The following is a 20,537-nucleotide window of genomic DNA, read 5'->3' on the forward strand; positions in this document are numbered from 1 at the left end:
AAATTTGAGCTGAGCTGCACGAACGATTCAATGAGAAGAACGCTCCTTGCATCTTTGAAGTGAAGAAGATGATGCAAAGTCTTACTCAAGGATCTAATTCTGTTACAACCTACTATACTCGCTTGAAGTCTCTTTGGGATCAAATAAGAGAGTTTCATCCACAACCTGTTTGTTCTTGTGGCGCAATGAAGGTGATACAAGAGTATCAAGAAGAGGGCAGGTTGCTTGAATTTCTGGTTGGATTAAATGACTCATACAGCTTGGTTAGATCACAGATTCTAATGCGTGATCCTCTTCCAAGTGTTAACAAGGCGTATGCTGCTGTTGTACAAGAAGAAAGACAGAGAAACCTGACTAGTGGATTCAGCAATTCCACTGATATTGATAAAGGAGCATCAGGTGGCAATGGACAATTTGCTGGAGCTGTTCAACCTTTCACATCTAAGTACAACTGTACTCATTGTGGAATGAATGGTCACTCGATTGAGAGATGTTACAAGCTGAATGGATATCCTCCTGGACATAAGTACCATGGGAAATTTCCTAACCGTGATGCAAAAGGAAATGCTGGAAAACCAGCAGGAGGCAAATTTTCAGGAGCTGATGAAGGAAAGGCTGAGGAACCTTCAATGGAAAGAGATCTTATCTCTAGCTTGTCGAGTGTCCAGTGCCAAAAGTTGATAGCTATTCTTGCTCAAAAGGCCACTGAGAACAGCACTCAAAATGCCTCTGAAGATCAGCCTGTTGTTTCCCACTTTTTTGGTATGAAAAACTCTACCCATAGCTCTTTTTGGATTATTGACACAGGAGCAACACATCATGTGTGCTATGATATTCATTTGTTCAAAAATACCACTGTCAATGCCAAGTTAAAAAATGTTTTAATGCCTAATGGATTGCATGTTGAGATTTCTTGCATAGGAACAGTTCACTTGAGTCCTGAACTTATTCTTGAAAATGTCCTATATGTGCCTACCTTTAAGTGTAATTTGTTCTCTGTCAACTCATTAACAGCCACAACTAATTGCACTTTCTTGTTTTCTGATGATGATTGTATCATTCAGGACACTACCAAGACCAAGGTGATTGGGAAGGGTAGAAAACTTGACAATCTATACTACTTGAATTGTGATCAAAGCTGTAATAAAAATCTTGTTTCTGTTTCTGCATCTTTTTAAGATTCTAAGATGTCTAATGAAACTGTTTGGAATTATAGATTGGGCCATCCATCTTGTGTAAAAACTCATCCATTGAATAAAGCTTTGAAATTTCATGTTGATTCTAATTCTTTATTTCATTGCTCTATTTGCCATTATGCCAAACAAAGGAAACTTCCTTTCATTTCAAATCATAACATTACTGAAAAGTGGTTTGATCTTATTCATGTTGACATTTGGGGCCCTTATAATACTTGTACCATTGAAGGGTATAAGTATTTCATTACCATTGTTGATGATTGTTCCAGATATACATGGATCAAGCTCATTAAACAAAAGTCTGATGCTCAGCATGCTATCCCCCAATTCATTACTCTTGTTCAAAATCAGTTTGGTAATACAATTAAGGGTATGAGGTCTGATAATGCTAAAGAATTACAGTTCAAAGACTTGTTCAATGAACTTGGGATTATGCATTATCATTCTTGTGTGCAAAGACCTCAACAAAACTCTATTGTTGAGAGAAAGCACCAGCATTTACTCAATGTTGCTAGGGCTTTACTCTTTCAATCCTACATTCCTATTTAATTAATAGAACACCTACACCTAATCTCAAAAATAAGACACCATATGCTATTCTTCATTCTAAGGAGCCATCTTATGACCATTTGAAAGCCTTTGGGTGTCTAGCTTATGCCTCTACTTTGAGTCAATTAAGGTCAAAATTCTCACCTAGGTCAGCCCCTTGCATTTGTTTAGGATATCCTCCAGGTGTCAAAGATTACAAGTTGCTTGATTTGAATAAAAATCTCACTTTTATTTCTCGAGATGTTTATTTTTATGAGCATATTTTCCCATTTGTTTCCACTGGAGGTATCCCCCCTATCTATGAGAATTTTTTTACTCATTCACCACACACTGCACCAGAAATGGCAGATCATTCAACTGTTCTTGCACCAGATGTTACACCAGCTGCTGTAGAACATTTGAATTCTTCTGCACCAAGTACTGTTTTAGGTGAAATTTCTCCTCTCAACTAATTTAATCAATTTTCTTATCAGTGTTTTCATCCATCTGCTCCTGTTCCAGCATCAAGTGAGTTGTCTCAACCTGAATTTGTTGAGCCAACTGTTCCTACTGATCTGAATGGTACACCAGATTTGTCCTCTAATAATTTTTCTCATACCAGATCAGGGAGAGCAGTTAACAAACCATCTTACTTGAATGAATATCATTGTAACCTTGCTTCTACCAACTTATCTAAGATTGCTAAAGTCTCCTTTGTTACCACTCACCCTTTGTAGGTTATTGGCTACAACAAGCTGTCTTCAGCATTTCGAGCTGTTGTTCTGGCCATTTCGAGTCACTTTGAACCTGAGTTCTTCAACCAAGCTCATGGAATCCCTGTTTGGGATAATGCAATGGACACCGAGATAGAGGCTCTTGAGAAAAACTATACATGGATTATTGTCTCTTTACCCGAAGGACACCATTTCATTGGTTCTAAATGGGTTTATAAAATTAAACTCAATGCAGATGGGAGTGTAGAAAGGTTCAAAGCTCGGTTGGTAGCTAAGGGCTACAACCAACAAGAAGGGATTGACTACACAGACATCTTTGCCCCGGTGACTAAGCTTGTTACTATGAAGTGAGTTCTCTCTCTTGCTACCATTCATGGATGGCATTTACATCAATTAGATGTAAACAATGCCTTTCTACATGGTGACCTCCATGAAGATGTGTATATGTCTATAGCTCAAGGGTATAGACCTAAGGGGGAATTACCACCAAATTCAATCTGCAAGTTGCAAAAATCATTGTATGGACTGAAGCAAGCTTCAAGACAATGGTTTGCCAAGTTCTCAAGTGCCTTAACTGATGAAGGATTTCATCATTCAGCAACTGATCTCTCCTTGTTCATCAAACATTTCAATGGAAATTTCATATTTCTATTGGTTTATGTTGATGATGTGATTCTTGCTAGCCACAATCTAGTGGAACTTGAAGCTCTCAAAGCAAGGTTACACACAAGATTTCAGCTAAAAGACTTAGGAAATTTAAGGTATTTCCTAGGACTAGAAGTTGCTAGATCTGAGAAAGGGATCTTTGTTTCAAAAAGACCTTATGCACTTCAATTGTTGGAAGATCTAGGCTATCTAGGTTCCAAACCAGTGAGTACACCAATGGAAGCAAATCTCAAACTTGGGCTTGATGAGAAAGAGAAGTTGGTCGATCCAACATTATATAGAAGAATAGTGGGAAAGCTACAGTATTTGACCATCACAAGGCCTGATATTTCCTACTCAATAACCAAGCTAAGCTTGTTCTTATGCACACCTAGAGTCACTCATCTACATGCAGCACAAAGAGTTCTTCAATATGTTAAAGGGACTAATGGACAAGGAATTTTCTTTACTACTGATTCTGAAGTGAAGTTGCATGCCTACACCGATTCAGATTGGACAACATGTCCAGATACAAGGAGGTCAACAACTGGCTTTTGCATTTTTGTTGGAACATCCATCATCTCTTGGAAAAGCAAGAAACAACACACGGTTTCAAGGTCCTCTGCAGAGGCTGAATATAGAGCAATGGCTAACACCACTTGTGCAGTGGTTTGGCTTCTTTCTATCCTCAAAGAGCTATAGATTGAACATCAAGGACCTGCTTTACTCTACTGTGATAACAAGTCAGCCCAACACATTGCAGCAAACCCGGTTTTCCATGAGAGAACCAAACATATAGAGATTGACTGTCATCTAGTTAGAGAAAAAGTGCAACAAGGTGTGATAAAGACAGTCCATGTTTCCACAAGAGATCAAGTGGCAGACATCCTAACTAAGCCTCTTTTTCCCAATCAATTCAACAACTTTAAAGACAAGATGGGATTGAAGAACATATTTTCTCCATCTTGAGGGGGAGTATCAAGATTAGTTAAAGGTTGTTATGAGTTAGTTGGTATTCGGTTAGGATGTTAGTTAAGCTTAGCTGTCACTTTTAGTTGTTTGCTGTATTTTTTGCTTCTTAGCTACTGGTATAAGTAGCTATCATTGGTGTCTTGTAAGGATTGATCATTCATTCAATACACAGCTCTGTTTTCTCTATTTTGTTTCTCCTGGTTTTAGCTCATTGGAGCTATTATGGTGATGGCTCTCTTGTTACTAGGAATGAGATGGGAAACAATCAGAGAAGGGTATTGAGTAGTATAAATCCTAACATTTTGGGGGCAACTCATAATACTTATGCCATCAACAAAAGGGATTTTTTTGGGTAATGTCAAAATTCTTGCGCCTGATTTATCTTAACTTTATGTATTATTTTTTCTACAGAACTTTATGTAGCAGCAGAATATAATGATTCATTCCATTCAGATCTCTAACCCTTATTTTTTTTTTCTGTCGTAGAGTATTACTAAGATCTGAACCTAGATCTTCTTAGGTGATGGAATTCTTCACAATCTTCCACATTATGATTGAGTATTGACTAGAATTATGTTGAAAAGATACTCACTCACTATAAGGTATGAAATTACGAATAGAGAAGAGAGGAGAATTCAAATTCTATAGAGAAGTTCTTTTTGTGACAAAGTAGTCTGATGTAGTTTATGTTTTTAGGTTATCAAGTTAAGAGCCTATCATTATCTATTTATAGTATCCCTTCTAGGATTAACATTTAAATTATATAGAATTAAAAAAAGATAAAATAATGGCTTAAAATTCCTTTAAGTGGTCGGCCATGTTGGGTTTTATGCCCTAAATAAAACTCATTACAATCTGATTAGTTATCAATTTAGAAGTGAAGTATGTTTACATGTATGTTACATGTTTATGGTTTAATACATATACTTGATATATGCACAAAATCAGTTAAATCCAGAACATATAGTTATTCACAATTACAGTATCGTCAATACAGTGGAATGTGATTGTGATTATATGATTCAAAAGATTTGGTCTCTGTTCATCAGTGTTTTGGATTTACATTGATGTGATAATCAGCGATGAAGTATACTTACACTTGGAGTAAGTGTTATGTTCTTTCCAGAACATTGGCAAAGTATACTGGTTTCGAATGCATGGAGTATGCATTGGACTGGACCGATATTGAACTTGGTTAAAGATATTGTAAACTTACCGTTGTATCTTTCCAAGTCAATGTCAGAGATTGATCTTAGATTAAGAGAATCTAAATCCTGATATGCTTAGGCTCAATCTCAGGAGTTCTATTATTGTTCTTTGATTTATTAGTTAAAGCCTACCTTTAGGTCAGGATAATACATATATTTTGGGAACATGATAGCATAACTGAATGGGAGTGCTAAACATAAATATGGAAATGTATAGCTTCTACTGGTGTATAGAAGTAAAGTGATGATTCCTTTTGAGCTTAGTTAAATAGAAGTAAATGGATGAGCTCTTGTTTCAGTGACTATATATTAGATCACTAAAACATCATTTACAGGTAACTAAGTGTTCAAATGGGCAAAATACATTGAGGGGTGTAAACGGTAGATTGGTCCCGTCTCGATGTAAATCATCTATATAGAGGATCTCTAAATCACATTAAGATTATAACAATGGTTAAATGAGATAGCATATTGATATCGTGAAACATATGATATGCTCTATATAAGTGTGAGAGTGCAATTCCAAGTTCTAAGAGTGGATTCAACGAGGAATTAATAAGTTAGGGATTTACTTGGTAAATCGGTTCAACTTATTGGAAGCTCAGAATATAGATCCATGGTCCCCATTCTAGTTGAGACTATACTGTTTGTAAGACTCTATAATTGATTTATGATTAATCAATTATAATTCTAAAAGTTAGACTATGTCTAATTTGTGAATTCTCACAGTTTAGGGATGAAATTGTAAATGAAAGGGTTTCTAGGTTTAATTATTAATTATGAGACTTTGCATGTCTAAATTAATAATTATTTTTTTAAATGGCAATATTATTTAATAATCTATTTTAGTTATTAAATAATTAGTTTTGGCATTTAAATGATTAGAATTGGAATAATGGCATTTTTGGAGAAATAGAAATAAAGTTGAGGAAACTGCAAAATCCATGTGAGGCCCATACACACCATGGTCGGCCACATGATTGCATATTTCCCAATTATTATTTTCAATTTAATTTGTCATATAATTGCTAATCAAAGCCTAGCCTAAATAGGAAAGTGTTGAATCACACTAAATAAGGCAGTTATTCAATTACACAGTAAAAGAGGAAACTGTTTATTTGGAAAGTTGTGATCTTCCCTTTTCCTATTTATAGCCGCCCCTCCCTACTCTTCTTGTGCATGAGAAAACTTTGCTTTGCATTGTGTATCACACGAAATCAAGAGAGAAAACAAGAGAGAAATTTCAAAATTCCTAGTGAGAGAGAAGTGCCCACACACATCATTCAGTACCTCATTATAGTTTGGAAGACTGTGAAGGATCACATCCAACTGAAGAACTTTCGGGCTCAGATCTTGATTATACTCTGCTACAGACAGGAATCAAGGGTTAGAGATCTGAGTGGAAGGAGACATTAATTCCGCTGCAATCACTGTAAGTTATTCTTAACTTTTATGTGTTTAGTTCATCGTTTTAGAAGTTCAATATTAGGTTGTTAAATCAACATACTTGTGAGTAGATCTAAGATCCTGGATAAATATAATACCAACAACTGGCACCAGAGCCATGGTAATTGATTTGCTTGCAAGAAATTTGGACTTAAAACGATTTGCTTGTGATTTGGATGGTTTCATGATGTGTCATATTGATGTTTGATTGATGTTTGTGAATTCTGGGAAAAATAATTGATTGTCTGTATCTGGAATTATTTTTATTGGATAGTTTGGAAAATTCTAAGCAATTTACTTTTTTACAGAACTCGATTTCGATTTAATTTGAATTAGTTATGAATTTTTGAAAATCGGGAAAAATCTGGGTGGTGATCACCCTACCCACGCGCGCGGAAGGGCTGCTGGCAGCCTCCCAGCGCCGAGGAAACTCGGCTGATCTCCTTCTCTGCGCGCGCGGATGGTATGCAACGCATACCATCCGTACAAAGGTGTCGTTTTTCTTCGTTTTCTTCGATTTTTCATGCTATTTCATGGAATTAAATTCCGATTTTTTGTGTAGTTTTGTATGTTGATTTTTGTTTTTCAAATTTCAAATCTAATTATCAGAAATAAATTAATTTTAATTTTTTTAAAAAAAATTAATTTTAGATATTAGTGCAATTTGATTTTGAAAATGGAAAAAAATCAAGTTTTGCTTACCTCTTTTTTTATTTCTTTTAAAATTTGATTATTTTATTTTTTTTAAAGTCAGATATTAATTTTTTTTTTGGTAACTTGACCTTAATTAAAATAAGATCAAAATAATCATGATAATTTTAAAAGAGGAAATAAGGTATTTTTGTTAACTTTTAAATTTTGTTAATTTTCAATTAAATTAAATTGTAAAATAAGAAAAGGGTATGTATTTACCATTTTCGATTTTATTATTTGATTTATTAAATAACATGAAATTTAAAAGGAAAGTTAGCAATTTAATTTTGAAATGCATTTAGGTTACCCAAAACCTAATTTTTCAAAATGGTAGGTTTAATTTTAATTTTATTTTTCGAAATATAGATTTAAAATTAAATAAATCCTACATCCAACTATCCAGATCTAACCTTGTTGCAGGAATGTGTGTTTTAGATTGTTTGTAATTTTTTCTAAAACCTATTATTACTTGATCTAAATTGCCAGGTTAACTTGTTGACAGATCAAATGATCTGATTTTAACCCATGGTTCAATTGATGATAGATCAAGTAGATAATTTGTAACAGGTAATTTTTACAAACTTCTTTCATCTGTGTATGACCTAGTAACATGATAGGATCCATCCAAATCTGTGTGCCTGTGTGAGCCTATATGTTTAATTTTCTATTATAGATACATATAGGTTGTTGTTGCTAAATAAAATGTCATAACCTGATAGATTTTATTTAGGCTCATTTAGTTAATGGGCCTATTCAATTAATAACAGTTATTCATTTTAAGGTTAAATTCCTCTCTTTTGGGCCTTGTGTGAGAGTTGGGAGCCTTAGAAGTGGGTGCGACATACTGGACCCAGCCCCCCTCACATGAACAACCCCAATTGTGAAGGCCCATTTGCCTGATTTGGATAACTGTGCTAGGTTAATTATATTAGTTTGACCTAATAAAATTGAATAGCAACATAATTAATTTCTTCGAAATTAATTTAAGAAAAACATAGTTTAATGAATTTCATTTCTAGATAAACTATTTGTATTTTTCTTGTATTTAATTAAATAAAGAATTTTAACTAACTAGATTCTTTCTGAAACTTACTTTTATTATTTCATTAAATATTCTTATTTAAGTTATGAATTAGTAATTACTAATTTTTCCTTTTAACTTAAATTTGAATATATTTTGATAATAATATTAAGCTGAGGAATTCTAGGAATTAGTTATTGAAGATTCTTAAAAGATATTATTTTAAGTTGGTTTTAAACTTAAAAGGGAATATCTTTAAATTAGGTAGTTAACACCTAATTTTGATATTTAATTAAATTTTGGAAATTTTTAAGTTTGTATTTATAGATTCTTTCTATAATAACTTAAAACAGATATTTTCCAAATCTTGAAAAGATACTTAGTAGAATTGAGATATTTTCTAGATATTAATTTCTATACTAATTATTATTTCTAATATAGGAAAATATCATTGATTGTGAAATTAATTGTTTAATAATTAATTTTGGTACAATTCAATTAAGGATATTTTTCCTTGTATTAAATTAGAAATTAATGATTAAGCCTTCTCTATACTTAATTATTTATTTCCTAAATTTAATACATTTAATTAAATTGAAAATTAAATATCTGAGTTGATTTTCATAATGATACTTAGATATTGTTATTTTCATGATATTTAATTAAATAAGAAAATTATTTTAAGTTGGGTATTTAACAACTTAAATTTGAATAATTTTCAAAATATATTCTATTTATTTTATTAATCATTTTTCAAAATTGCATTTAATTATGCAAGATGATTTTGAATTTATCTTGAAAGATAGATTGAAGTTGTAAATTAATTATTTTAATTAATTTTGAATCAACTTAAATCAATGATCTTTTCATTTAATGATTAATTTAAAATAAAGGAACTGAAATATATTATTAGAAATTGGATTAATTAGTCAAGAAAATCTAGATAGATAATATTTTTGCTTGAAGTATTTTTTCTAAGTAAAGTTTGATTTATTTTAAATGTATTTCGAAAATTGTATATTTTTGGAAATACAATATATATATATATATTTGTAGAAAATTTTAATTTGAGTTGCAAATTAATTTAAATTAATACAACTTAAATTAAGTAATTTTCTTAATATTTGTTGGAAAATTAACACTAAGATGGAAATAATTCATTTTATTTTCTTAACCATCTAAGTTTAATTTTACAAATATTAAATTAAATTTTATTTAGATTCTATTCTAAATTTAAAATTTAATAAATATATATATAGATTTAAAATAAATAAATAATGGAAGAAAATACAATTTAAATAATGAGCTTTATTATTTTGAGATATTCGATCTCCATTGTTGGTTTTACATAGCTATTGTTTTAGTGAGCAATCCTCCCTAATGGAGGAACGTTCATTAGCAAGTTAGCGTCGTTTAATCTCGAAAGATAAGTATGTTTGTAAGTGCTGTATATTGGTATTAATCACCCTAATGATGGATACTGTATAAGACTTACAAACATATAAAACAATAGTAGAAGCTCATGAAATAAGAATGACCTTGACTCTCGCCTAAACGGGACAACGTCGGATTCTCTTTTCGATCGAATAAAAGGTTGCTAGAATGTTTGCCATTTTAGATGAGCTGACAACTCTATTCGATGAATGATAGCTTTGACTCTCGCCTAAACGGGACACTGATATCAGTTTGTTGAAAACCTTGGAAATTATTTAGGATTGAATTTTTTTTTTGTATTTTCTTTAGTCATTCCTACTTGCTGTGTGCTAATAATTTCTAAATAAGATTTTGTGATAAACCATAACTGATATCTATGTATTATCTTGTAGTATTCTGAATTGCAATGTCAAATCCCATGTTGTCACTCTTAACTGAAAATAAGCTAAATGGGTCTAACTTCCCAAAGTGGAGAGAGAACATTCATATTGCTCTCATAGGTGAAAGTGCCTCGTTTGTGTTGACTGAGCCGTCCCCTGAGCAGCCAAGTGACAATGCAACCAAAACTGTGAAAGAGAAGTTAGAGCATTGGCATAATGCTAACAATAAAGCTCGTTACTTCATGCTTTCTAGCATGGTTGACACCTTGAAAACAAGGTTTGCAAACACTGTCACGGCTGCAAAAATCATGACGCTGTTAACTGAGCTATTCGGTATGGCATCTATCCAGTCTCGTTTTGACGCGACTAAGAAATTTATCAATGCACGGATGGAACCCCATCAGAATGTGCGTGATCACCTTCTCCAGATGGCTAATTATTTCCAGGAAGCTCAGAATCATGGTGCTGAAATGGATCAGACTACTCAAGTGAGTCTCATCTTGAATAGCCTGACTCCAGATTTTCTGCCATACACATCAAATTATGTCATGAATAAGAAGGAGCAAGACTTTCATACTTTAGTCAATGACCTTCAGACATATGAAAATTTGATTGGAGGTCCCAAGAAAAGAGGGAATAAACCTCAGTATTCTGGAAATGGTAATAAGACGAGTAATCCTGAGGCACTTGTTGCTTCTACTTCCAAATCCAATCATAAGAAGAAGTGGAAAAATGCCAAGAAGCGAGTTCAAGCTGCGAATGCAGCTAGGAACAAAAATGCTGGAGCTTCTGACAATACACCAAAAGGAAAGTGTTTCGACTGCAATGAGAAAGGCCATTGGAAATCCCAATGTCCTAAGTATCTCGCAAAGAAACAAGGTATTTTCTTTATAAACTGATGTGTTTTTAGTGAATTATTATCCTTTTGGATTAATAATTCTGGACTACTAACCCTGTTTATTATTCTTCTTATGGCTAAAGCTTCTTGAACTCGAGTGCTGTCTTAGCGAGTTGGATTAGAAAGCTGGATGGTGGATAGAGATTGTCTACAATAAAGAAGAAGCTCTTTCATTTGAATTAATTGTTTAGTTTTTCAAACAATTTGGATTTCTGTTGCTATATTTTTAAACGCTACGCAAGTATACGCAATCAAGTAGTAAATCTCACACAGGTGAGGTCGATCCCACAGGGAATTGGATTAAGTACCACTAAATTATACTTATGATTCTATTCGGTAAATCAAAAGCAATTACGGTTTAAAAACAGTAAAATTTGAAAGAAATTCAGAAAACTTAATAACACAGATTAAAGTTGAGCAAGATGAGACAATAGGGAGGAGAATCCTGTTGTTGTTTACCCAAATTGTTAATGATTAATTACTATCCTATTCTTGGAGTGAATGACAGATTATAAAATAACCTAGCTCCTTTCAGATCTTCTAGATTCTAAATCACATGTTATCTAATTAATTCCTTAACTAGACTAACATGAAATCAGCATTAAGCAATAATCTACTCGTCACATAAGTCATGTAAATACTTTCGTTTCACATAGAACATCGATTATCTTAATTTTAGCATTCTCAATTCTCACTTTTCAGATTTTGAATTGAGATCATAGAGCATGCACAAGGTGATCAATCTTAAACATGAAATTAAACACAAATTAAGATAATTTCACACACAAGAATGGAGGAATGGTAATTAAACATTAACTAGGAAAACATTAAACAACAATCATCATCCTCCCTAAATGGGAAATTTAGTTCAGAAACAAATCCATAACCATTCCTATAGCAATATTCAACATAAATAAATTAAAGAGGAATAAAGAAAAGAACTGTTTGAGGATGAATTCTGGATCTTCACTTGAATCTCTATGCTCTTCCTGCCGCTCTCAGCTGTGTTTTAGGGTTCCAAATCGCTCTCCCTGACTTCCAATCGCAGTTTTCTATTTATACTTGAAATTTAGGGTTCGATGGACGAAAATACCCCTGGTCCGTACGGGATCTCGCCGCGGCCATGCTTCCTCTCGCCGCGGCGAGAATGTGCCAAATTTAGGTACTTTCTGTAAGTTGAATCTCGCCGCGGCGAGCCTCTTCATCGCCGCGGCCAGATATGCAAAAACTCAGAAATTAAGTTTTTCTTCGGCTCAGCACGTCTTTCAATGAATTTCTGCACCCGAAACCTCTTTTACTCCAAAGAACCTGAAAACATAGAAAACAAGCGTAATTCCGTCCCAACACAGCTAAAAATGCACATAAATTGGATCCAAAACATAGGCTAAAAATAGCCTAACAAACTCCCCCAAACTGACTCTTTACTCGTCCCCGAGTAAACTAAGACTAAACAAAAAAAACTGACAATGATAGCTGAACTTTCCAACAATTAAATTGTTACCACCACCTGCACAACTTCAATCCATCAATAACCAGAATTTCAACTTGCTAACTCTAGGAACTAAGTTGAATGTGCAGTTTACAAGTAAGTAATTCATACAAACATAAAGCATCGCAATTCCCATCAATATCACAACTGTTCTAACTTTCCAACATCCCACTAACACATGATCAATAAGTTTGAATGACATACCTCTCTCCACTAATGTTGACAAATTTCTATCTGGAATCAATAGGTCTTTTTCGGTTAAAATCACATGGCTTAGGTACATGGGTAGGTGAGAAGTCATTTAGGCTATACTATACCATAAGCACTATTAACCAAGCAAGCCTAGACATTTATTTTGCTTTCTTTCCATATATCCCAAAAACAGAAATAAGAGATTGCAATTTTTTTTTTTCTTGTGTATGCACCTCATAATTTTCTTAACTTTTTTTTCAAGAAGACACATTTTTTTTCTTTTTTTGTTTCATAGGCACAACACACAATATTCTTATTATTTTTTTCAATCTCTCATTCCTACACTTTATATTTTTTCACTTACAGCACTTATCCCCCCCCAAACTTGCTTCAAGGCTCATGGCGTCACAAAATATGTTCAGGGTGAAAAGAGTTTAGAATAACGAATTCAGCTCCGTGAAGTGGTGAAAAATTTTAAAACAGGCTAAAGCTCAACTTTGGGTATACTAAGGAAAATTTTTTTTTCAGGTAGGCTTGAAAGGCTCAATCGATCCAAAGAAAATTTGCCTAAATCATTTTCCAAACAAAAATCATCAAGGATTTCGCTTCAAGAGAGTATGTCAAACAAATTCTATTCTATGTTCAATCAGTCATTCCACAATCCAAATAGAACACAAGTGATATGTGAGAATAGCAAATGTTTTAAACCTACATGAATCACTTCCTAGCACACATCCAATTTAATTCAAACAGTTGCAAGTCAAGCACACAGTTATGTTTCAATCCATTGCACAAGTGAATAACAACAATTCAATCCATTTTTCAATTTAGCTATCACGCAAGACTAAAAAAAACTAAAACAAACTAAACTAAAACAAATAAACGTGAAAAAAATAAATTAAGTTTCCCCCCCCAAACTAAAATGCACATTGTCCCCAATGTGTGAAAATAAACCAGGGTGAGAGAAACTTACCTGAGCCCCTTAAAAGGGGTTTGGCGGCGGTGGCTGGTCATAAGGGTTGAAACGGGGTGGCATGGAAAAATAGTTTGGATCATCCACACCGATATTCATCCTCGTGACAAGTGTGTTCAATTGAGCCACCTGCTGCTCATCGAAGATACTCCTCTGGGCCATGTAGTTTTGCATATGCATGTTCTGCTGAATCAGATAATTCAGCTGATTGTGAGTGTATTGCATGGCAGGGTCAAGAGGCCCGACAAGACGTGGTGGTTCGATGTCCTCACGTTCCTCTTCTTCTCTTGCCGGAGGACCTCCTTGAACTGGCGGTTGACCATGAGGATGAGGAGGTTTGAAGCGAAGAACAGTCGCCAAGTTAATAGGGCGCTGAGGCGGTACCTTTGTATCATATGAGTACTGTGGTACTCCATGTTTCTCACATAGGTCAGTGATTATTCCAGCCAACCCTAGTCCTCCACCGGAAGATCCCTCAACCATAATGTCAAAGGTCGTTCGAACAATATCCCCCACATTCAAATTATACCCTTTCATAATACCGTAAACCCATTTAAGTCTGTCCATTTGAGCATCAGAAAAATGCTTGTTGGGGAGCATCCTTGCACTAACAAAGTAAAGCCAAGCCTTGGCCACTGGGTTGAGTTCACATCGGTACAATTGGTATGGTACTCCACTAAGCTCATGGAACCTAAGGCCAGGATACCCTAGAGTCTCATCCATATCCACATAATTCGTACTTCTCTCATAGAATTGTTGTTTCAATTGTTGTTCTTCATAAGTGAAAGTTTGGAGATCATAAAGGGCATGAATAGCGTCTGCGGTAGCAGGCACTCTAACCCCCCTAACTCTAACTTTGCCCTCTTCTCTTTCAGGCCAGTTGGCTAAAAATTCCAAAGCTAGAGTTTGATTACCACGCTCAGTGACATCGACGAACTTAGTCCACTGCCTCTGTAGGATTTGATCCCTAATAGATGCAAAAGCAGGGGGAATATTGGCAGTTTGGCTTAGGTTGACTATGTCTATCCCTCTATCTTCAATGAACGCCCTATCTTTCAATTTTAAAAACCTCTCTTGAGCCTCCATGTTGGCAAACCTAACTCTATCAAGGTTAGGGCGTCCCCTAGATGGGTTGGATGATGAAGCTCCCTCTTCATTAACCCTTGACCTCTTTGGACCCATAACTCCCAAATTTTTTTCTAACTCTCAAGATTTTTCAAAATTTTGACAGCACTTCCCCTTAAAAATCGACTTCCCGGGATTTAACCCTTTCACAATCACATTCAATTGACTCACCACAATAATGTGCAACAATGTATGATCAACAATTCCAAAAATTTAAACACAAAGTCTAATATTCTCTAGCAATCCACAAATAATCCAATCAAACTTGTGTAGAGAAATTAAAATTTGTTACCTCAATGAAAATCACTCTTTAGTCAACCTCCATTGATGAGAACCTTGAAGCTTTAGGGAAGAAGAAGGTGAATAGTGATTTTTCTGAAATTTGGGTGAGGTTTAGGGATTTTGGATTGGATTTTTAGAGGAAAAGAGTGTTAGATGAGAGAAATAAGGGATTATGATGATTTGGGATGAAAGTTTATGGATAATTTTGAGGAAAATTGGTTTGAATGGGGTTAGATGAAGAAATTAGGGTGAAAAGAGGTGGTTTTCGGCTGGAGAAGGTAGGGTTGAATGTGGGGTTTTGATTTGAAATGTTAGGGATTTTGAGTTTAAAAAGGCAATCAGACCATTCTCGCCGCGGCGACCATGTAGCCTCGCCGCGGCGAGAATCCGTGAATTTATGGGTCATTCTGGAAGTTCAACCTCGCCGCGGCGACCATGTCTCCTAGCCGCGGCGAGATTTCGCAAAATTTAACCTGTTTCTGTAAGTCCATTCTGGCCGCGGCCAGACATCTCATGGCCGCGGCCACTGACCCATATAATTTTTTTTTTTTTTTCAGTAACGAAACAGAATGAACATCAAGAAAAATAACAGTAAACTTAAAGAGAGTTCAACTAAATCAAAAGAAAACTTGGGTTGCCTCCCAATTAGCGCTAACTTTATCGTCGCTCAGCTAGACGTTGATCGAGATCTTTAAAGTGGCGCCAGAATCATGGCGGACTTGGTTTGATCAAATTGACCTCCCAAGTAGAGCTTTAATCGTTGTCCATTCACTTTGAAAGTATTAGGACTTTCACCTTTTAGTTCCACTGCTCCGTAGGGAAACACTTTGATCACCGTAAATGGCCCTGACCACCTTGATTTTAATTTACCAGGAAACAACTTTAGTCTTGAGTTAAAGAGTAGAACTTGTTGACCAGGTTGAAACTCCTTTCTGACTAGATTTCTGTCATGCCATCTCTTAGTTCTTTCCTTGTAAATCTTGGCGTTTTCATAAGCTTCATTTCGAAATTCTTCCAACTCATCCAACTGTAGTAGTCTTTTCTGCCCAGCAGCTTTTAAATCCATGTTCAAAGTTTTCATTGCCCAATACGCCTTGTGTTCTAGTTCCACCGGTAAATGACACGCCTTTCCAAACACCAACCGATATGGTGACATCCCGATTGGTGTCTTGAACGCTGTTCTATAAGCCCACAATGCGTCATCCAACTTTCTTGACCAATCTTTCCTTGATCTCTGCACCGTTTTCTCCAGAATCATCTTTATTTCCCGGTTAGAAATCTCAGCTTGGCCATTACTTTGCGGATGATAAGGTAGAGCTGTTCTATGACGAACACCATATCTCGAAAGGAGTGCTTCGAATTGTTTGTTGCAAAAGTGACTCCCTTCATCGCTTATGATTGCTCGGGGAGTTCCAAACCGAGTAAATATGTTCTTTTGAAGGAACCGAAGGACTGTTTTACCATCATTAGCTGGTGTGGCTGCAGCTTCCACCCATTTTGACACATAATCCACAGCTAATAGGATGTATAGATTGCTAAACGATGAAGGAAAAGGACCCATAAAATCTATCCCCCATACATCAAACAACTCTACTTCCAAGATTCCTGTCAAAGGCATTTCGTTTCTCCTTGAGATGTTTCCTGTACGCTGACAACGATCACATGCCTTCACAAAAGTACTAGCATCCTTGAAAAGTGTTGGCCAAAAGAATCCACTTTGTAACACCTTGGCAGCTGTTCTTGTTCCACTGAAGTGTCCCCCACATGGTAAAGCATGACAGTGATTAAGAATAGAGTACATCTCCTCTTCAGGCACACACCTTCTTATTATCTGATCTGCACAGTGCTTGTAGAGGATTGGCTCTTCCCAATAATAATGTTTCACCTCAGAAAAGAACTTCTTTAGTTGTTGTCGAGATAACTCAGGAGGAGTGATATTGGCAGCCAAGAAGTTAACATAATCAGCATACCATGGTACCATCAGACTTTCCCTCACACTAAAGAGTTGTTCATCGGGAAATTGTTCATTTATTTGTACCTCTTTTGTATTCTGACTTTCTTCTAGTTCTAGTCTTGACAAGTGATCTGCCACCAAGTTCTCAGTACCCTTCTTGTCTTTTATGTCTAGATCAAATTCTTGCAAAAGAAGAACCCATCGAATCAGTCGTGGTTTGGCATCCTTCTTAGTCATCAAGTATTTGATTGCTGAATGATCTGTATACACTATCACTTTATTACCAATTAAGTAGGGTCGAAATTTGTCACATGCAAACACTATGGCCAGCATCTCTTTTTCTGTAGTAGCGTAGTTTAGTTGGGCATCATTCAAGGTTTTGCTTGCATAATAAATGGTTCTGAATACCTTGTCAACCCGTTGTCCCAAGACTGCTCCAATAGCATAATCACTGGCATCGCACATGATTTCAAAAGGTAATTCCCAGTTTGGTGTAGTCACAATCGGTGCTGAGATTAACTTCTCCTTGAGAATTTGGAATGCTTCAAGACAATCTTTCCCAAATTCAAAAGGCACTCCACTAGCAAGAAGATTGGATAACGGTTTGGCCACTTTGGAGAAATCTTTGATAAATCTTCTATAAAACCCCGCATGACCCAAAAAGCTTCGGACTCCCTTCACTGAAATTGGAGGAGGCAAGTTCTCAATTGTAGATACTTTGGCTCTGTCAACCTCAATACCTTCTTTTGAGATTTTATGTCCCAGCACTATTCCTTCTGTAACCATGAAATGGCACTTTTCCCAGTTCAACACCAAATTAGAGTCTTCACATCTTGCTAAAACCAACTCCAAGTTACTCAGACATTGGTCAAACGATGAGCCAAACACTGAAAAATCATCCATGAACACCTCGATGCACTTTTCTATTAAATCTGAAAATATAGCCATCATACACCTCTGAAATGTTGCTGGAGCATTACATAGCCCAAATGGCATTCGTCGAAAAGCAAAAGTACCATATGGACATGTGAATGTTGTTTTCTCTTGATCCTCCGGTGCTATAGCTATTTGGTGATACCCTGAGTATCCATCAAGGAAACAATAGTACTCTTGTCCTGCCAACTTGTCTAACATCTGATCAATGAATGGGAGTGGAAAGTGATCTTTTCTTGTGGCCTTGTTGAGTTTTCGGTAGTCAATGCAAATTCTCCATCCCGTGACAGTTCTGGTTGGGATGAGTTCATTCTTCTCATTCTTCACCACCGTCATCCCTCCTTTCTTTGGAACAACTTGGACTGGGCTCACCCATTTACTGTCTGAAATAGGATACGCTACCCCTGCATCTAACCACTTCAAGACTTCTTTTCTGACAACCTCCTTCATTGGTGGATTTAATCTACGTTGTGCATCAATGGTTGGTTTCACTCCTTCCTCCATTAAGATTCTATGCATTACAGTTGAAGGGCTGATCCCTTTAATATCTGCTAAAGTCCATCCAATGGCTTTTGAATGCTTCCTTAGAACCCGTAATAGCTTATCTGTCTCTACAGAAGATAGGGAAGAAGCCACAATAACAGGAAGTGTCTTATTTTCACCCAAATATTCATACCTGAGATGCTCTGGTAGGACTTTTAACTCTAGTTGAGGAGGCTTTTCAGTAGATGGGGTAGGCTTTGTTGGTATGACTCCTAACTCTTCATAATATTTTCTATTCAGCGGTCCATAAGAATCGAGCCACATAGCATATTCATAAGCTTCCTTACCATCTTGTTCTACCACCTCTTCTTGTACCAAAGTCAGATTAAGAGGATCTTCAGCATGTGTCTTTGTCTCCACCAACTGGTCCACCACATCAATTGCAAAACAGTTGTCACTAGCTGTAGGATAGGTCATTGCTTTGAGTACATTAAATACAACTTCATCTCCTTGTACCCTTAGCTTTAACTCTCCTTTCTGAACATCAATTAGTGCTTTCCCTGTTGCCAAGAAAGGTCTCCCCAGGATGATAGGAACATTACTGTCTTCTTCCATATCCAGAACAATGAAATCAGCTGGGAAGATGAACTTGTCCACCTTTACTAACACATCCTCAATGACTCCTCTAGGGTGAGCTAGCGATCGATCTGCCAATTGAAGAGTTACAGTAGTTGGCTTTGCTTCACCTAGCTGCAATCTTTTGAACACTGACAAGGGCATTAAGTTAATACTGGCTCCTAAATCACATAGTGCATTTATCCCTTCAATTTTACCAATAGTACAAGGAATAGTGAAACTCCCTGGATCTCTGAGTTTTGGAGGGAGTTTCTTCTGTAGAATAGCGCTACACTCTTCAGTTAGAGCCACTGTCTCATAGTCTTCCATCTTCCTCTTCTTTGACAAAATTTCCTTCATAAACTTCACATAACTTGGCATCTGCTCTAGAGCTTCAGCAAAAGGAATGTTAATGTGAAGTCTTTTGAAGACTTCTAGAAACTTGGTGAACTGCTTGTCTAAGCTTGACTTTCTCAGCCTCTGAGGATAGGGTATCTTTACATGATGATCAATACTAATCGGTGGAGACTGTTGTGGTGGTGCTGGGCTATCAGTAGCCTTCTCTGCTGTCGGTGTTGGTGTCGGCACTGGTTGAGCATTTATTTCTACATCTACCTCAACTGGTTGTGGTAACTCAGGCCCATCATACTTCTTACCGCTCCTCAGGGTAATTGCCTTGCAGTTTTCTTTAGGATTAACTTCAGTGGTGCTAGGCAAATTTCCTTGAGGGCGGGTTGCTACCTGAGTTGCTAGCTGGCCCATCTGAGTCTGCAGGTCTTTAATTGAAGATCTAGTTTCAGTCATGAATTGGAGCAGTAAATCTGTCTGCAAACTAGAACTTCCACCAGAGGCTTGTTGCTGATTAAACTGTTGGTTCTGATTTCTTTGTTGATAGAACCCACTATTTCTTCGGTTGTTATTCTGGTTGAACCCATAATTGTTGTTGTTGTTGTTCTGTGAAAAATTCCCCATGGCCTTAGGTTCATCCATTGGCAAATCATCCACATCTGCTTGGCACTCCGAAAAGTGATGACTTCCTCCACATAACTCACAAACAATTTGGGCTTGCTTAGCTTGCCCTGCAATGATTTTAGTCAATGCCTCAACCTGAGCTGTTAACTTTGTGATGGCATCGACTTCTAACACACCAGCTACCTTCTTGGATTGACTCCTTTCAGTTGGCCACTGCTGGTTGTTTAGAGCCATCTCCTCCAATAGATCATATGCCTCATTAGCACTCTTTCTCATAAAAGCTCCGCCCGCTGCTGCATCTATTAAAGTCCTAGTATTACCAACCAACCCGTTGTAGAAATTGTGAACCAGCATCCACTTCTCT

The 20,537-nt window shown here is 36.1% G+C and overlaps 1 protein-coding gene across 1 annotated transcript; it reads left to right on the forward strand.

Annotated features, from left to right (window-relative positions):
- Window positions 1-2,902: 2,902 nt before the first annotated feature.
- LOC115713552 (uncharacterized mitochondrial protein AtMg00810-like) lies at window positions 2,903-4,357 on the forward strand. Its single transcript, XM_030642035.1, has 3 exons — window positions 2,903-3,772; window positions 4,186-4,191; window positions 4,283-4,357. Exons 1-3 carry the CDS (start codon window positions 2,903-2,905, stop codon window positions 4,355-4,357), a joined length of 951 nt encoding a protein of 316 aa, XP_030497895.1.
- Window positions 4,358-20,537: the final 16,180 nt, after the last annotated feature.

This window comes from Cannabis sativa, chromosome 4 (assembly GCF_029168945.1).
Source record: "Cannabis sativa cultivar Pink pepper isolate KNU-18-1 chromosome 4, ASM2916894v1, whole genome shotgun sequence".
NCBI classification, from domain to species: Eukaryota; Viridiplantae; Streptophyta; class Magnoliopsida; order Rosales; family Cannabaceae; genus Cannabis; species Cannabis sativa.